The 19,662-nt window shown below is 36.7% G+C and overlaps 1 protein-coding gene across 8 annotated transcripts in view; it reads right to left on the reverse strand.

Moving 5' to 3' along the window:
* The window catches only part of LIPI (lipase I), a 106,377-nt gene that overhangs the window by 18,497 nt on the left and 68,218 nt on the right, over positions 1-19,662 (reverse strand). The window contains exon 14 of one of the 8 annotated variants that reach the window (XM_073009589.1): positions 7,765-8,088. The exons of the other annotated variants lie outside the window; for them this stretch is intronic. Coding sequence (XP_072865690.1) covers positions 8,064-8,088 — 25 coding nt within the window. The 3' untranslated portion in view covers positions 7,765-8,063. Of the gene's footprint in view, positions 1-7,764; positions 8,089-19,662 lie in introns of those variants that run through there. 8 annotated transcript variants of the gene reach the window in all.

Below are 19,662 nucleotides of genomic sequence, written 5' to 3' on the forward strand. Positions count from 1 at the left end.
TAGTGAAATTACATTAAAAGATGTAAATATTCTCAATTAAATGGCAGAGATCATCATCATTTTTCATTTGAAACATGAAAATTTTAAGAAAAATGAGATACCTCTACACACCTATTAGAAAAGATAAAATGAAAACCAAATATTTTTTATAAAAAGGCTGGTGAAGGTGCAGTTTGGGTTTAGGAGACCATGGAGCTCTTACATTTTGCTGGTAGGAATGCAAAATGTACAGTCACTTTGGAAAAGAGTCTGACAGTTTCTTATAAAGTTCAGTGCACATTTACCTTATGACCCAGATATTCCAATTCTAAATATCTATCCAAGACAAATGAAAACTTATGTTCACTTAAAAACCTATATATCCAATATTAACAGCAGCAGCATTTATAAACATCAAAAACTGCAAGTAAACTATATGTCCTCTTACTGGTGGATGGATAAACAAACTGTAGTATATCTATACAATAGAATACTACTCATCAATAACATGCCATTGACATAAGTAACAACATAGATAAATGTTACGTGTATATGGTTAAGTGAAATAAGCAATATTTAAAAGACCTCATGCTATACAGTCAACCCTCTGTATCTGTAGATTCTACATCCATGGATTCAGCCAATAGCAGATCAAAAATATTTGGAGGAAAAATAGATGGTTGTGCCGGTATTGAACATGTACAGACATTTTTCCTTGTCATTATCCTTTAAATAATTTAGTATAGCAACTATTTAAATATCATTTATATTGCATTAAATATTGTAAGTAATCTATAGATAATTTAAAGTATAAGAGAGGATATGCATAAACTATATGTAAATAGTACATAATTTTATATCAGTACTTGACCTGTGGATTTTTATATACACATGGTTCCTGAAACCAACCTGCCACAGATACTGAGGAGCAACTCTAATTCTATGTGTATGTCTGGAGAAGTCAAAATTGGGCACAGTGGTTGCCAACAGGTGGACTTGAAACACAAAAAGCAGCATCAGGAACTTTTTGTGATTGATGAAAATGTAACTTTTGATTGGGATAGTGATTATATAACTCTCTGTATATATGAAAATCCATAGAACTATACAACAGAAGAATAAATTTTACTGTTACATAAAATTTTTGAAAGTAGCTTTAGCCCAATATTTCTAGAAGTCATCTCAGGTCACCTCTGTCATGCATAATCCCTCTCAGCCTAAGGTCAGAGGTCCTACTCTACTGGAAGCACCTAGAAGGAGAGCTCTGTTGTTGTCTCCATCATAGTTTGTTATGGAAAAATAATTACTTGTTGAGTGCATGAATAGTTTAATCTGGACCATAAGGCATCACGTTTTTATAACTCACATTCCCAATAATTAGGAGTACTAAATCTCACTAATTGCCCATTATCTGTATGGACAGATCTAAATAGGAAAAGCAAATAGATGGTTTCAGCAATGATGTAGGTAATTAAACTTAAGCATACATTCATCCAAACATCCGTTAGCATCTCCAGCCAGCAGGGAATGTAGAGAGTTTTGCTCAACAACTACGAAATGTATTTTAGTACTTTTTTCCCCAGAGTAGAAACAAGTGCATCCAGATCTCATAAATTTCATAAATGTTCATAGTTTATCCATGTTTACATTTTACATAAAAATTAAAATTACATACTCATTCTGTTTTATTTTGCTCTGTTGCACATCCAAATGACTTCACTTTTTTTTTTTACCTAACATATGAATCAGTAGAATACAATATTTCTCTATGTAAAAATGATTAAGAAGACAGTGAGACAAATAAAATATGGACAGACCTGTTTGTCTTTTCCCTTTCCTTTCTGTTTATAAGTGGCTAAGAAAAAGAAGTGTATGCAGAGAACAATGGTTGTGTGCTCACCAACATTTTGTACCAAGGTGTAAATATCATAACCCGAGATAGAAGATGTAAAAATGTTCCTCCTCCTTGATATCTCTTCTATGCATATATAAAAATGAAATTGTCTAAAATGAAGATAGTTACATATGCACAGATATTAACTGTTTATGGTAAAACAAACTTTGGGAAAAATGAAGGATCCAATAATAAAAGACTAACTAAATTTAATAATCCACAAAAGATAGAATACGATGCAGCCATTAACTTAGAAAAAAATGCTTACGACCCAGTTCATGATATAACATAGAACCAATAACGTTGTGTTCACCTTGTTTTCTAGGTTAATAATGAGCCTTGAAGATACTGCAGTGTCAGCTGAATGATGTATACACACAGACACTGTGTTATATAATGTAAAAAATTAAATGCATGCTTCAACTGTAATGTGTGTTTATGAGTAAATATAACAAAATATTAACAATTACTATCTCTTAGTTGTAGAATTACATATGAATTAAAATTTCCAAACCTTCCACAATGGGAATAATTGACTATATTTCTTATTGAAAAACCTATGTTATTTTAAAAATAGTAATAACTAAAAACAAAAGAAAAAATAAAACAAGGACAAATTAAAAACTCCAAGGAAGGTTTTAGTTTCAAATCATTGCAAAGGTGCTTCTGAGCTGAGAAACCTTAGCCTATGTATCAACTCTGGATTTCTATTTCTTAAACTAATAGAGAGGATAGCTCATAGATTTGTTGCAAGGACTGAAAAAAATAGCATTTGTAATGTAGTATACACTAATTAAATGTTTCTACTGTTACTCATCTAGAAAGCAGTTCACTAATATAAAATAATTATCAAGGATATATCCCTAAAGATGCCTAAATAGTCAAAGAAATCATCAATGTTAGGTACACAATATATCTTAAATCATGTGTGTCATCCAAAGCATGCATCTTGGAGAAAACTAAAAATTCCTTGCTTACATATTAGTTCTTTATAGGAAATAATTAAATTCACTTTGGGGCAGATAACTGTAAAGAGAAATTCTACTTTAAGAGGTAAAATTGCAATCAACACAGATTTTATTATCTAACTTTCTTAGTCAACTGTACTCAGAGCCTTCCTATATCCTCAACAACTCTCCTGGGTGAGAGTATTGATCATTGTAGTTCTCGGAGTGAGAAGGGTAGAAGAAGTGAATAAACAGTTTGAACAAGAAGTTTAGAAAGTAGTAATAATACATTTTTTTCCAGAATCTAGGAGTATTTATATAGTTAGAAAAGGAGACATAGTTTCACAGAATTATTTGGAATAAGGAATTTTGTTGATGAATTATTTCAACAAAATAGACAAGTATGTTTTATATAAGTATGACATGGTCAGCCTGTTCATTAAGCTGTGTATTTATAGATAAGAGAAGGCATAATGAAAGTCAAATTGGGGACCAATCAGGGAAGGGAAGAAAAATGAGAAGAAATGATTTAGCACCTAATATTAACTAAACACATATATTATACCACTGAAAATAAATGTACAGAATGGCAAGACAAACATAGAAAGAAAAGCAACCATTTTATTAATGAGAATTATTGAAGGTATTTATATATATTTGCAACATATCTTAGTCAAATTTTGTTAAGATGTGTATTGATTATTGAATACTTGGGTAATAACTATAATTGTGTCCCACAACAGTTAGTGAAAATATATGTGTTGTAATTTTCAGGATTTCAAACTAAAAAATTCTTAATTAAGTTGTGTACCCAATTATACAATTACCACCTAGAATTATGTCATAACAACTTTTAGGCAAACTAAAGAGAGAATCATTTATTTTAATTATTTGTATTTTAAATTTCTTACATAATGTAACTGTAGAAAAAATATTAATAAAAACAGTTTAGTGTGATGAAAGAATGAAGAAAAAAGAAAAAAATCATAATTTTAAGTTAATTGTGAATTAAAATATCCTTTAATATGATAAGTAAAATGTTGATTTTTAAAAAATGCCTAAGTATAATAATCTTTATTTTCAATAATGACTCTAATTATGTTTTTTTAAAAAAGCTTATTTCTCACCTTCTTTAAATAACTTGATTCTTCTTAAGTGAGCCACAACTCACACAACATAGAAAAACATACATATACTACTCTCACTGTTGATTTGGTTTGAAGTTCCTGTTCCTTATTTGTACCACTGTTCAACATTTCTCTGAACCTGGACAGCATCATCTGAGGACCCAGGAAAAATTGGGGAGGGGGGTGGTGGAGAGTGACAGTGGAGGAAAAATTTTAGGATGGATGAACAAACTTTGTAAAATTGTAAAGTTAGTTTTTTAAAAATTGCTACTTTTAAACTCTCTTCAGAGTTCTAGAGTCCCAATCCCCACATTCTCACAAAGTATAGCCATAATGTTTAAGAGACAGAAGTGAAAGATAGCCCGGTGTGGTGGTGTGCACCTGTAACCCCAGCTACTTGGGAGGCTGAGGCAGGAGAATTGTGTGAACCCAGGATGCGGAGGTTGCAGTGAGCCGAGGTTGCACTCCAACCTGGGCAACAGTGCAAGACTCTGTCTAAGAAAAAGAGAGAGAGGGAGAGGAAAAAAAAGTAAAATATGAAATATTTTAGCATATGTGCCCTTCCCTTGGACCAAGTTCAAGTTGACATTGCTACAACCACCACCTAACCAAGGAGGGAAGAGGAAACAAGACTCTCTCTGCTCCGTGTATCTAGAATAATACCCACTACCATGCTATGGGCTGCTGAGAGACCAAGATTTGAGCAGACTGCACTGCCCAGTTTCATGCTCATTCTGCACTCCTGAGTAGAGCCCCTCCCTCTCTGGTCACAAGCCCACACCTGGCATCATTTTGAGAGTTTAATGATATGCTGTGCCTGACCCTTCGGCCAAGTTTGAGGGGATGCAGCTTCAGCTGCTAACCAGCCAGAGGAGGGATAGAGAGATCAAGCTCTTCTAAGCACACTTAAGACAAAAACTACTGCCCTAATGCTAGCAGCTGTGGGACTGAGGTCTAGCCTGCCCAACCCATCACAGCTACCAGGAACACCAACATGGACCAATTGTGTCCCAGTGCATTGCTCCACCACCACTATTGTCATCATCCACATGCCTCCAGGGATCTGAGAGTCTTCCCACACAACTGGTTCACCACTTCCACTACTAACTTTTAAACAAGCTACTTGGAGGCCCCAAAATCAGCCTTCTAGGACCAACTAGCACTGGGGCCAGTATAAACTGTTCTGGGGCCTAAAAACAGGCACATTTACCCCACTCTGCCACCACCGGGGTCTGAAACCTCATTCAGTTAGCATCCAAGTCCCCATCAAAACTTTGCCACAACAGCAACTAATAACTACCTTAAATCACTGAGGAAATCACAGTTAATACAGACTCTGTGTACTGCTGAAGAAGTCATACAAAATTATACTATCACAGGCACCCAAAATCAAAACCAATGTATCCTACTCAACCAACAATCTACAAACATCTTCAGGAAAAAATTCTCCCCTATAGAAGCAACTTTAAAAAACTGAAACAAGCTGCTGCTACACCAGATGTGTAGATATCAGTAGAAGGACACAGGAAACATGAAAAAGCAAGGAAATATGACACCACCAAAGGACCACAACAGTACTCAAGCAATAAATCCCAACCAGAAAGAATTTCTCAAAGTGCCAGGTAAATAATTCAAAATATAGATTTTAAAGAAGCTTAATGAGATGTAAGAGAAATCTGAAAACTCATACAAAGACATCAGAAAATCAATTCAGGATATTAATGAGAAATTTACAAAGTTTTTTGAAAGAAAAAAAAAGCATACATTCTAGAAGTAAAAATTTCACTGAAGGGAATACAAAATACCTCCAAAAGCTTCAATAAGCTTCAACAATAAATTAGAACAAGAGGAAGAAAGAATCTCAGAACTCAAAGATAGGTTTTTAAAATAATCCAGTCAGAAAAAAAAAAAAAAAGGAAAAAAAAGAGACAAGAACAGAGACTTTAACATCTTTTACTACATGAAGTGACCAAACTTATTAATTATTGGTATTCCAAAGGAGGAAGAGAGATAACAAAGCTTAGAAAACCTACTTAAGGAAAGTGGACAAAAACTTCTCAAGTCCAACAGGAGAGTCAGACATGCAAATACAGGAGGCCCACTATTTCCCAGGCAAATACATTGCAAATAGGACTTCACTGTGGCATATTACCTTTAGGAAGCCTAAAGGCAAACTGAAAGAATTTTTAAATTAGCAAGTGAAATGTGTCTAGTTACCTATAAAGGAAGCCCCATCAGAATAACAGCAGACTTTTTAGCAGAAACTTTATGAGCCAGAAGAGAATTGAATGACATTTTCAAAGTGCTGAAAACACACACAGACACACACACACACACACACACACAACTTTTAGCCAAAATATTTATATTCTGTCAGAATAAGCTACATAAATGAAGGAGAAGTAAAGTATTTCCCAGATAAGCAAATAAAAAGAAAATTTTTCACCAATCAACAGGTCCTACAGGAAATGCTCAAAGGGGTCTTAAACATGGAAACAAAAAGCCAATATTCACCATTACAGAAACACACAAATATAAAACTCACAGTTCTTATAAAACACTCACACAAAGGAAGAAGATACAGGAATAAAATGGCAACACTACAGAATCTCATAAAACCACAAAGTTCTGCAAAAAGACAAATAAAATTGATAAACCATTAGCTAGGCTAACCAAAAACAGAGAAGATCCAAATAAACACAATCTGTAAAGAAAAAAGCGATCTTACAACTGATACCACAGAAATACAAAAGATCTTGAGAGACTATTATGAACAAATATATGCTCACAAACTAGGAAACCTAGAGGAACTGAGTAAATTCCTAGAAACATACAACCTCCCAAGACTGAACCTAGAAGAAATAAAACACCTAAACAGACCAAAAATGAGTAGCAAGATTGAATCAATAACGAAATCTAACAACAACAACAAAAAGCCCAGGACCAGATGGATTCCAGCCAAATTCTACCAAACACACAAGAAACTAATACATATCCTCCTGAAACAACTCCAAAAATTGAGGAGGGGAGAATTCTATCATTTATAATTCATTCTAAGAGGCCAAGTATCACCCTCATGAAAACCAGATAAAGACACAACAAAACTACAGATTAATATTGCTGAAGAAAATAGATGCAAAAAAAGCAAATCAAATGCCATAGCACATTAAAAAGATAATACACTGTGGTCATGTGGGATTTATCAGGGGGATGCAAGAACAGTTCAACATATGCAAATTAATAAATATGACACATCTATAAACAGAATGAAAGACATCATCTCAATAGATGTAGAAAAAGCATTTGATAAAATTCCACATCTTTTCATGAGAAAAATTCTCAACAAACTAGACATAGAAGGAACATATCTCAGCATAATAAAGACAATAAATGGCAGACCCACAGCCAGCATCGAACTTAATGGGGAAAAGTTGAAAGCATTTCCTTTAAAAATGGGAAAAATATAAGGATGCTGACTTTCACCACTCTTATTCAACACAGTACTGTCAGTTCTCACCCCAGATAAATCAAACAAGAAAACAAAATAAAAGGCACAGAAATTGGAAAAGAGGAAGTAAAATTTATTTGTTTGCTGATGATATTTTCTTATATCTCAAAAACTCTAAAGACTCCACCAAAAAAACTCTTAGATTTAATAAATGAATTCAGAAAAATTTCAGTATAGAAAATAAACATTAAAAAATCAGTAGTGTTTCTATACACCAATAATGATCTAGCCAAGTACAAAACTAAAAAGGCAATTTCATTTTACAATGCTACAACACATTAAAATACCTAGGAATATACTTAATCAAGGAGCTAAATCATTTCTTGGCCAAGCACAGTGGCTAATGCCACTGTGAGGGGCTGTGAGCTCTTTGGAAGGCTGAAGCTGGAGGAGTGCTTGAGCTCGAGTTCAAGATCAGCCTGGGCAACATAGGGAGAACCCATTTCTACAGGGCAACATAGGGAGAACACATTTCTATAAAAATAATTTTAAGAAATAGGCATGGTGGTGCATGCCTGTGGTCCAGACTACTTGTGAGGCTGAGGTGGGAGGATCACTTGAGCCCAAGAAGTCAAGGCTGTAGTGAACTGTGATCATGCCAGTGTACTTCAGCCTGGATGATAGCATGATATCCTGTCAAAAAACAAAACAAAAACAAAACTCTGTAAGGAGAACAACAAAATACTGTTGAGATAAACCATAGATGACACAAACAAATGGAAAATGGCCTGTGCTCATGGATTGGAAAAATAAATATCATTAAAATGACTATATTGCCCAAAGCAATCTGTAGATTCAATACAATTTCTGTTGGATTACCAAAGTCACTTTTTATAGAATTAGAAAAAAAATCTAAAATTTATATGGAATCAGAAGAGAGCCCAAATAATCAAAGCAATCCTAAGCAAAAGAACAAAGTTGGAGGCATCATATTACCTGACTTCAAATTATACTACAAGACTAGAGTAGCCAAAACAGTATGGTACCGGTATAAAAATAGACACACAGATCAATGGAACAGAATAGAGAACACAGTAATAAAGCCATACCCCTACAACCAACTGATCTCCAACAAAGTCAACAAAATAATACACTGATAAAAGGACACCCAATTCAATAAATAGTAGTAGGAAAATTGAATAGCCATAGGTAGAATAATGAAACTGGACCCCTGTCTCCTACCATATACAAAAGTTAAATCAAGATAAATTGAACACATAAACATAAGACCAGAAACTAAAGAAAAAATCTTAGGAAAAAACCTAGGAAAAACTCTGCTGGCCATTGGCAAGGAATATATGGTCAAATCCTCAAAAGCAAATGCAAAGAAACAAAAATAGACAGATAGGACTTAATTAAACTAAAAAGCTTCTACACAGAAAAAAAATACCAACTGAGTAAACAGAAAACTTACAGGATGGAAAAAAATTATATGCAAACTATGCACCTGAAAAAGTGTTAATACTCAGAATCTATAAGTAACTCAAACAGCTCAACAAGAAAAAGAGTAAGAATAATCCAATTAAAAAGTGGGCGAGGACATGAACATACATTTTTGTAAAGAAGACATACAAGCAACCAAGAAATATATGAAAAAACACTTGACATCACTAATCATCAGAGAAATGCAAATCAAAAGCATAGTGGGATTTTGGGAGGCAGGGTAAGATGGTGGAATAGAAAGCTCCACCATTCCCCACTGCAAAGACATCAAGTTAACAAGTATCTACACAGAAAAAAAAACCTTCATAACCAAAAAATCAGATGAGCACTCATAGTACCTAGTTTTAACTTCTTCTTACTAAAAGAGGAATTGAGGAGTTAGAAAAACCAGTGCTGAGTCACTGACACCTCTCCTCCTCCATCCCCAGGAGTGGCAGCATGGTGCAGAGACCCTATCTGTGTATTAGGGGAAGGAGAACACAGAAATTGAGAGGCATTGAATTCTGTGCTGTTCTATTAGAGCAAAAGAAAAAAACCAGACCAAACTCAGTTGACACCAGCCCACGGAGGGAGCATTTAAACCACGCCTTGCCAGAGGGGAAACAGCAACACCAGTGGTCTAAACTTGAGTGTCATGACCTCACCACTGAGGGCCAGAGTACTCTTTGCCTCTAAGTAAACGTGAAAGGCAATCTAGGCCTTCAGGACTGCAACTTGTAGGTGAGTCCTAGGGCTGAACTGGGCCCAGAGGCAATAGATTGAGGGGCCACGTGACATACTGAGAAATCAGTTAGGGAAGTTAAGGGAGTTCTGGCATTACCCCTTCCCTAGCCCCAGACTGCACAACTCCTGGCTCCAAAAAGAGACCCCTTCTTCCCACTTGAAGGAAAGAGAGGTAAGGGTGGGGAGGACTTTTTCTTGCCTCTAGCATAGCAACTCAGCCACAACAGGATAAGGCAACAGTCAGAGTCCTAAGGCCCCCTCTGCCCCATTCCAGGCCCTAGCTCCTAGAAAACATTTCTAGACATGCTCTGGCCCAGAAGGGATCCCACTGCCTTTGAGGAAAGAAACCAGTCCTGGCAGCATTCATCATCTGCTAACTGAAGAGCCCTTGGGCCCTGAATAACCAACAGCAATACCCAGATACTACATGAAGGGTCTTGGTGAGCCTCGGAGATTTGCTGGCTTCAGGGACCAAAACTGCCACAGGAGGTTAGAGCACCACGTGGGCTCATGGGGTTCACAATTCCAGGACTTGAGTCTTGGATGGCATTTCTGGACCTGCCCTGATCCAGAGGGAGCCCACTGCCTTAAATGGTGAGTCCCAGGCTAGTTAGCATTCATCACCAGCTGACTGAAGAGGCATTGGGACTTAAGGGAAAATCAGTGGTAGTCTGGCAGTACTTCTTCTATCCAAGGGTGGTGGTGCCTATGGGGTGAGGCTCCCCTGTCTTTGGAAAGGGGAGGGAAGGGGGGAAGCACTGTGTCTTGTAATTTGAGTGCCAGCTCAACTGCAATACAATAGAATACCAGGTAGACTTCTAAAGTTTTTTACTGCAGTTGCTGACTCCTGGACAGTACTTCTGGATCTACTCAGGGCCTGGGGGACCTCACCATTCTAAAAGGAAAAACACAGGTCTGAATGGCTTGGCCACCTGCTGATTGTAGAACACCAGGGCCTTGAGTGGACATAGGCAGTTTACAGCAAGGGGTTACAGTAGGTTTTGGCAAGACCCAGTGCTCTACTGGCTTCAGGTCTGACCCAACACAGTTATAGTGGTGGTGGCAGCCACAGGTGTGCTTGTTAGTGGTGGTGGCAGCCACAGGTGTGCTTGTGTCACTCCACCCCCAGATTTAGGTGGCTCAGAGCAGAGAGAGACTCTGTATGTATGGGAAAATATAAGGAAAGACAACAAGAATCTCCTCTGGTAATCCAGATATTTCTCCTGGATCTTGTCAAGGTGGTACCTCTATGAGTCTCCAAGAACCACAGGATTACTGGGCCTGGGGTGCTCCCTAAAGCAGGAACAGCTTAGATCACAACACTCAAGTTGTGACCCAATTCCTTTAAAATATCTGGAATGCTCTCCTAAGAAAGATGACCAGAAATAAGCCCAGAAAGTGAGGACTAAAATAAACACCTAACTCTTCAATACTCAGACACTGAAGAGTGTCTACTAGCATCAACACCATCCAGGAAAACATGACATCAACAAAAGAATTAGATAAGACACCAGTAAACAATCCTGGAGAAACAGAACTATGTGACATTTTAGACAAAGAATTCAAAATATCAGTGTTGAGGAAGCTAAAAGGAATTCAAAATAACACAGAGAAGAAATTCAGAATTCTATCAGATATCATTAACAAAGAGATTGAAATAATTAAAAAGAATCAAGCAGAATCTCTGATGCTAAAAAAATGCAGCTGGCACACTAACAAAAGCATCACAGTCCTTTAATAGCAGAATGGATATAGCAGAAAGAAGAATTCGTGAACTTAAAGACAGGCTATTTAAAAATACAGTCAGAAGAGAAAAAAGAATATAAAGCAATGTAGCATGCTTACGTGATCTAGAAAATAGCCTTAAAAGGGGCAATATAAGATTTATTCACCTTACACAGGAGGTAGAGAAAGAGATAGGGGTAGAAAGTTTATTCAAAGGGATAATACAGATCCAAGATAATAACAAAAAATAGGGATAACACCAAAACCTAGAGAAATATATCAATATCCAAGTACAAGAAAGTTATAGAATATCAAGCAGATTTAACCGAAAGACTACCTCGAGGCATTTAATAATCAAACTCCCAAAGGTCAAGGATAAAAAAGGATCCTAAGAGCAGCAAAAGAAACAAATAAAATGTAAATAGAGCTCCGGTCCACCTGGCAGCAGACTTTCAGTGGAAACCTTGTAGACCAGGAGAGAGTGGCACGACATATTTAAAGTGCTGAGGGAAAAAATAAGTTTACCATACAGTAGTATATCCAGGGAAAATATTTTTCAGACCTGAAGAAGAAATAAAGACTTTCCCAGAGAAACAAAACCTGAGGGATTTCATCGATATCGGACCCTATTGATTACAATGTTCACCTTTGAGGTTTTGGGCACATTAATAGCCCAGACTTCACCACTCCACAATATATTCATGTGAGAAATCTGCAGCAGAACCCTCTAAGCATATGTGAAAAAATAAAGACTAAAAAATATAAAAAAGATTTCAAGGACAAATAACATAACTGGATAGATAGATGATAGGTAGATAGAAAAATAAAGATTTCAGGACAAATAATATAACTGTATATTGGCTTGTCTGAGTTTATTCTCTAAATTAAAGACAGCTTTTTGGCGATTCTTCAGTGAATATGTGCTCTCATTTATCTAAAGAACAGCGTAATATTTTTAAAAGAATCTGGAAATGATTGAATTAAATCCAATCAAAGCTGAATAACTACAGGAGTTAAAACAAGTGTGCAAGGCACTCGAACTAAAGCTGCAAAATTTTGGTATCCATATACATTTTACTAATTTTTTTATCAAGGTATTTTTATAAGAAAAAGTCACTTAATTTTCTCCAATTATGGAATATTTATATATTTATTATATATTTGGAAAATATTGTCCTTAGCCATTATTATGTTGTGATAATTCTGCAATTTTAATGATTATATAACATTTAATATTACAGCTATTCCATAATTATTTATAAATTACCCTATTATTGAGCAATTTATTTATAATTTTAGTATGTCAAATTGTAAATGTCTTCTATAGAACGACATACGTGGATTTTAGATCTTTCCTTTTATTTATTTAACAAACATTTGCATAACACTTATTATATGCTGGGCAATATATTACATTCTTTATAAATATTACATTATTTAATCTTCTTAACAATTTTGCAAAATAAACTATAATTATTCCCATTTTACAGGTAAGGAAAATGAGGCACAGACAGGTTAATCATATTTTCAAGGTGATAAAGCTAGTAATTACCTGAACTGAAATTTGATCCAGGATACTCTGGTTCCAAAGCTGATACTCTTAAATGTTACTTTCTGTTATGTCTCTGAAGTATAAATTCCAGAAGAGGATACGGCCAGAAGTATTAACACTTGGGGATTATTAGAGTATTTTATTTACTTATTTCCAAATTGTATACTGTATCCAGTATACAATCTATTGTGTACAATAAATTGTAATATTAGTGTATTTTATTATCAGTGGGGATTATTAATGTATTTTATTCCCTTATTTCTAGCATATGTATACAATTTTACATACCTACAATTGGAGAAGCAAGATGGCAATTTCAGTATAACCTCAACAAAATACTTTTTTTCCAATTTGGGAAGAGATATATTATGTCTCATTGCCTTAATTTTAATTTATTTCAATACTATTGGGTTAAGCATTTAAAAACATGTCTATTCATCATTTTTTCTTTCTTTTTAAAATTGTTCCATGCCAATGTATTTATTTCTGCATTTATTCATTCAACAACTATTCATTTAGTGCTCAGTATGTACCAGGCACAGTTCAACGCACTTGAAATAAGTCTTTGAAGAAAATACATAGACTCAATGTCCTCAAGAAGCTTATCTTCTACATGCAGAGATACTAGCAATAAGCAGCAAACATAAGTACAGAGGACAGTACCGATAATAACTCCTACGTAAACTAAGGGAGGAGACCACGGCTCATATTGTCTTATGCCCAATTTCTGCCTGCAAAGAAAGGAAAAGTAAAAACTGAAAGGCAGAAATGAAATCCACAAGCAGACAGCCTGGCACGGCACCCTGGACCTGGTAGTTAAAGATCGGTCCCTGACCTAATTGGTTATGTTATCTATAGATTACAGACATTGTATAGAAATGCGTTGTGAAAATCCCTATCCTATTTTGTTCTGATCTAATTACCGGTGCAAGCAGTCCCCAGTCAAGTACCCACTGCTTGCTCAATTGATCACAACCCTCTCATATGCACCCGCTTAGAGTTGTAAGCCCTTAAAAGGGACAGGAATTGCTCACTCAGGGAGCTCGGCTCTTGAGACAGGAGTCTTGCCGATGCCCCCGGCTGAATAAAGCCCTTCCTTCTTTAACTCGGTGTCTGAGGAGTTTTGTCTCCAGCTTGTCCTGCTGCATTTCTTGGTTCCCTGACTGGGAAGCCAGGTGAATGGCAGATGGCCGAGGCAGCTCCTTAAGCGGCTTGAGCCTGGCCTGTGGAACATCCCTGCGGGGAACTCTGACCAGCCCCATTGAAGCAGATCCTGAGAGCGCTCTGGGGTAGGCATTTGCCCTGGTAGGACACCTCTCCAGAGCAGTGTGTGTCAGGCTCCCATGGAGGATCAACACAGTGGCTGAACACTGGGCAGGAATGGGACCTTGGAGTCTGGACATCTAAAACTTGGTAAGATTAGTCTTTGAAACTTGCCCACTCCATTTGAGTGGAAGCCTGGCCTGATCACCCATGGCATGCCTTTATCGGCACTTTGGTTTTAGTTTTGGTTTTGACTTGGTTTAAATTGCTTGACAGGACCAGTCTTGGGAACTTGCCCACTCCATTTGAGTGGAAGCATGGCCTGATAACCTATGGCATGCTTTTATCAGCACTTTGGTTTGGGCTTGGTTTGAATTGCTTGACAGGATTGGTCTTGGGAACTTGCCTACTCCATTTGAGTGGAAGCATGGCCTGATCACCCACTGTGTTCCTGTACTGGAACGTTGGTTTTTGTTTTTGACTTGATTTGGATTGCTTAATGCTTTGGTTTTGGTTTTGATCTGGCTTGGATTTCTGGATATTCTGATTGTTTTGATTTTGGTTTGGTGCAAACTGCAAAAGTGTGTGTGTGTGCCCTTTTTACCCATTTTTGTTTGTTTGTTTGTTTGTGGTGTGCGTGTGGTGTGAGCATGGTGTTTTGTCTTGAAGAAGCATAGGCCAGGCACAAATAAGCCCACGCTACTAGAAACTACGTTGAAAATTTTCAAAAAAAAAAAACAAAAAAACAGATTTTAAGGGATACTATGCAGTACTATGACACCAGGAAAACTTAAAACTTTGTGTAAGATAGACTGGCCAGCATTAGAGGTAGGTTGACCATTAGAAGGAAGCCTGGACAGGCCCCTTGTTTCAAAGGTAAGGCACAAGGTAACCTGTAAGGCAGGGAACTCAGACCAATTCCCATACATAGACACTTGGTTACAGCTGGTTTTAGACCCCCCGCCCCCAACAAACAGTGGTTGAGAGAACAGCAGCATAAGCAGCTGTCAGAGGCAAGTAAAGACCAGCAGAAAGAGAGAAAGGAAAGACACAAAGAGGAAATGAGGCAAAGAGAGAGAAGAAGAGACAGAGAGGAAAAGACAGATAAAGGGTACCACACATCTACAGCCATCTGATCTTTGACAAACCGGAGAGAAACAAGAAATGGGGAAAGGATTCCCTATTTAATAAATGGTGCTGGGAAAACTGGCTAGCCATAAGTAGAAAGCTGAAACTGGATCCTTTCCTTACTCCTTATACGAAAATTAATTCAAGATGGATTAGAGACTTAAATGTTAGACCTAATACCATAAAAATCCTAGAGGAAAACCTAGGTAGTACCATTCAGGACATATGCATGGGCAAAGACTTCATGTCTAAAACACCAAAAGCAACGGCAGCAAAAGCCAAAATTGACAAATGGGATCTCATCAAACTAAAAAGCATCTGCACAGCAAGAGAAACTACCATCAGAGTGAGCAGGCAACCTACAGAATGGGAGAAAATTTTTGCAATCTACTCATCTGACAAAGGGCTAATATCCAGAACCTACAAAGAACTCAAACAAATTTACAAGAAAAAAACAAACAACCCCATCCAAAAGTGGGCAAAGGATATGAACAGACAGTTCTCAAAAGAAGACATTCATACAGCCAACAGACACATGAAAAAATGCTCATCATCACTGGCCATCAGAGAAATGCAAATCAAAACCACAATGAGATACCATCTCACACCAGTTAGAATGGCGATCATTCAAAAGTCAGGAAACAACAGGTGCTGGAGAGGATGTGGAGAAATAGGAACACTTTTACACTGTTGGTGGGAGTGTAAACTAGTTCAACCATTATGGAAAACAGTATGGCGATTCCTCAAGGATCTAGAACTAGATGTACCATATGACCCAGCCATCCCATTACTGGGTATATACCCAAAGGATTATAAATTATGCTGCTATAAGGACACATGCACACGTATGTTTATTGCAGCACTATTCACAATAGCAAAGACTTGGAATCAACCCAAATGTCCATCAGTGACAGATTGGATTAAGAAAATGTGGCACATATACACCATGGAATACTATGCAGCCATAAAAAAGGATGAGTTTGTGTCCTTTGTAGGGACATGGATGCAGCTGGAAACCATCATTCTTAGCAAACTATCACAAGAACAGAAAACCAAACACCGCATGTTCTCACTCGTAGGTGGGAACTGAACAATGAGATCACTTGGACTCGGGAAGGGGAACATCACACACCGGGGCCTATCATGGGGAGGGGGGAGGGGGGAGGGATTGCATTGGGAGTTATACCTGATGTAAATGACGAGTTGATGGGTGCAGCACACCAACATGGCACAAGTATACATATGTAGCAAACCTGCACGTTGTGCACATGAAAAAAAAAAAAAAAAAAAAAAAAAAACAGATAAAGGGGTCAAAGAGAGAGAGAGAGAAAGAAGGAGAGAGGCAGAGGGAAGAAGAGACAGAGGCAAAAAGAAAGTCAAAGAGAGACAAAAAGAGAGAAAGAAAGAGAGAGATACACAAGTAGGTAAGAAAAAAAAAGTGTACCCTATTCCTTTAAAAGCCAAGGTAAATTTAAAACCTATAATTGATAACTGAAGGTGTTGTCCTTACCCCTGTAACACTCCAATACCACTTTGTTGTCAGTGAAAACAAGGGTGTTTCCCGAAAATACTGAGGCCTTTCTATTAAAAATCCTAACCCAGTAACCCACAGATGTCCCAAATGCATTCTAGCGGCAACTGCTTTGCTAACAACAACAACAAAGTAAAATAATAATAATAATAACTTTTACAGGAAACCTCATTGTAAGCACCCCTCACCAGTTCAGAAGTATCCTAAGGAAGAAAAAAGAAAAAAGGAAAAAAAAAAAAGAGGCGGTGGAATTTATATAAAAACAGTATTATATTGTAAATTCTTGTCCTGAAATAAATTAACTTGTTGTTTAAAGAAAGAAATAATTGTAATAAGTCAGAAAGTTAAGGTATGTCAAAGAATTGTCTGTGAAAGTCATGAAAGAGAAAAATGTTATAAAAAAGAATGCATGCAAAAAATTGTATAATTTGAAAGTAACTAGGCCTCCTGAATGTAAAACTATTGGAAAAAAAAAACAGTTTATGTTCAAGATGTATAAGAAAAGTAAAATATACCTTTGGTAAAAGGATTATAAGGAAGCATAAGAATGTACATTTTTGCCTACAATTAAAAATACTATAAACACCTCTATGTAAATAAACTAGAAAACCTAGAAGAAATGGATAATTTCCTGGACACTTACACTCTCCCAAGACTAAACCAGGAAGAAGTTGAATCCCTGAATAGACCAATAGCAGGTTCTGAAATTGAGGCAATAATTAATAGCCTACCAACCAAAAAAAGTCCAGAACCAGACGGATTCACAGCTGAATTCTACCAGAGGTACAAGGAGAAGTTGGTACCACTCCTTCTGAAACTATTCCAATCAATAGAAAAAGAGGAATCCTTCCTAACTCATTTTACGAGGCCAACATCATCTTGATACCAAAGCCTGACAGAGATACAACAAAAAAAGAGAAGTTTAGACCAATATTCCTGATGAATATCAATGCAAAAATCCTCAATAAAATACTGGCAAACTGAATCCAGCAGCACATCAAAAAGCTTATCCACCATGATCAAGTGGGCTTCATCCCTGGGATGCAAGGCTGGCTCAACATATACAAATCAATAAACATAATCCAGCATATAAACAGAATCAAAGACAAAACCCACATGATTATCTCAATAGATGCGGAAAAGGCCTTGGACAAAATTCAACAGCACTTGATGCTAAAAACTCTCAATAAATTTGGTATTGATGGAACGTATCTCAAAATAATAAAGGCTATTTATGACAAACCCACGGCCAATATCATACTGAATAGGCAAAAACTTGAAACATTCCCTTTGAAAACTGGCACAAGACAGGGATGCCCTCTCTCACTACTCCTATTCAACATAGTGTTGGAAGTTCTGGCTAGGGCAATCAGGCAAGAGAAAGAAATCAAGGGGATTCAGTTAGGAAAAGAAGAAGTCAAATTGTCCCTGTTTGCAGATGACACGATTGTATATTTAGAAAACCCCATTGTCTCAGCCCAAAATCTCCTTAAGCTGATAAGCAACTTCAGCAAAGTCTCAGGATATAAAATTAATGTGCAAAAATCACAAGTATTCTTATACACCAGTAACAGACAAACAGAGAACCAAATCATGAATGAACTCCCATTCACAATAACTTCAAAGAGAATAAAATACCTAGGAATCCAATTTTACAAGGGATGTAAAGGACCTTTTCAAGGAGAACTACAAACCACTGCTCAGTGAAATAAAAGAGGACACAAACAAATGGAAGAACATACCATGCTCATGGATAGGAAGAATTAATATTGTGAAAATGGCCATACTGCCCATTTATAGATTCAATGCCATCCCCATTAAGCTATCAATGACTTTCTTTCACAGAATTGGAAAAAAACGCTTTAATGTTCATATGGGACCAAAAGAGACCCTGCATTGCCAAGACAATCCTAAGCCAAAAGAACAAAGCTGGAGGCATCACGCTACCTGACTGCAAACTATACTACAAGGCAACAGTAACCAAAACAGCATGGTACTGGTACCAAAACAGAGATATAGACGAATGGAACAGAACAGAGCCCTCAGAAATAATACCACACATCTACAGCCATCTGATCTTTGACAAACCTGACAAAAACAAGAAATGGGGAAAGGATTCCCTATTTAATAAATGGTACTAGGAAAATTGGCTAACTATACGTAGAAAGCTAAAACTGGATCCGTTCCTTACTCCTTATACAAAAATTAATTCAAGATGGATTACAGACTTAAATGTTAGACCTAAAACCATAAAAACCCTAGAAGAAAACCTATGTTATACCATTCAGGACATAGGCATGGGCAAGAACTCCATGTCTAAAACACCAAAAGCAATGGCAACAAAAGCCAAAATTGACAAATGGGATCTAATTAAACTAAAGAGCTTCTGCACAGCAAAAGAAACTACCATCAGAGTGAACAGACAACCTACAGAATAGGAGAAAATTTTTGCAATCTACTCATCTGACAAAGGGCTAATATCCAGAACCTATAAAGAACTCAATCAAATTTACAAGAAAAAAACAAACAACCCCATCAAAAAGTGGGCAAAGGATATGAACAGACATTTCTCAAAAGAAGACATTCATACAGCCAACAGACACATGAAAAAATGCTCATCATCACTCACCGTCAGAGAAATGCAAATCAAAACCACAATGAGATACCATTTCACACCAGTTAGAATGGCAATCATTAAAAAATCAGGAAACAACAGGTGCTGGAGAGGATGTGAAGAAATAGGAACACTTTTACACTGTTGGTGGGACTGAAAACTAGTTCAACCATTGTGGAAAACAGTGTGGCGATTTCTCAAGGATCTAGAACTAGAAATACCATTTGA

This window comes from Chlorocebus sabaeus, chromosome 2 (genome assembly GCF_047675955.1).
Source record: "Chlorocebus sabaeus isolate Y175 chromosome 2, mChlSab1.0.hap1, whole genome shotgun sequence".
Lineage (NCBI taxonomy): Eukaryota > Metazoa > Chordata > Mammalia > Primates > Cercopithecidae > Chlorocebus > Chlorocebus sabaeus.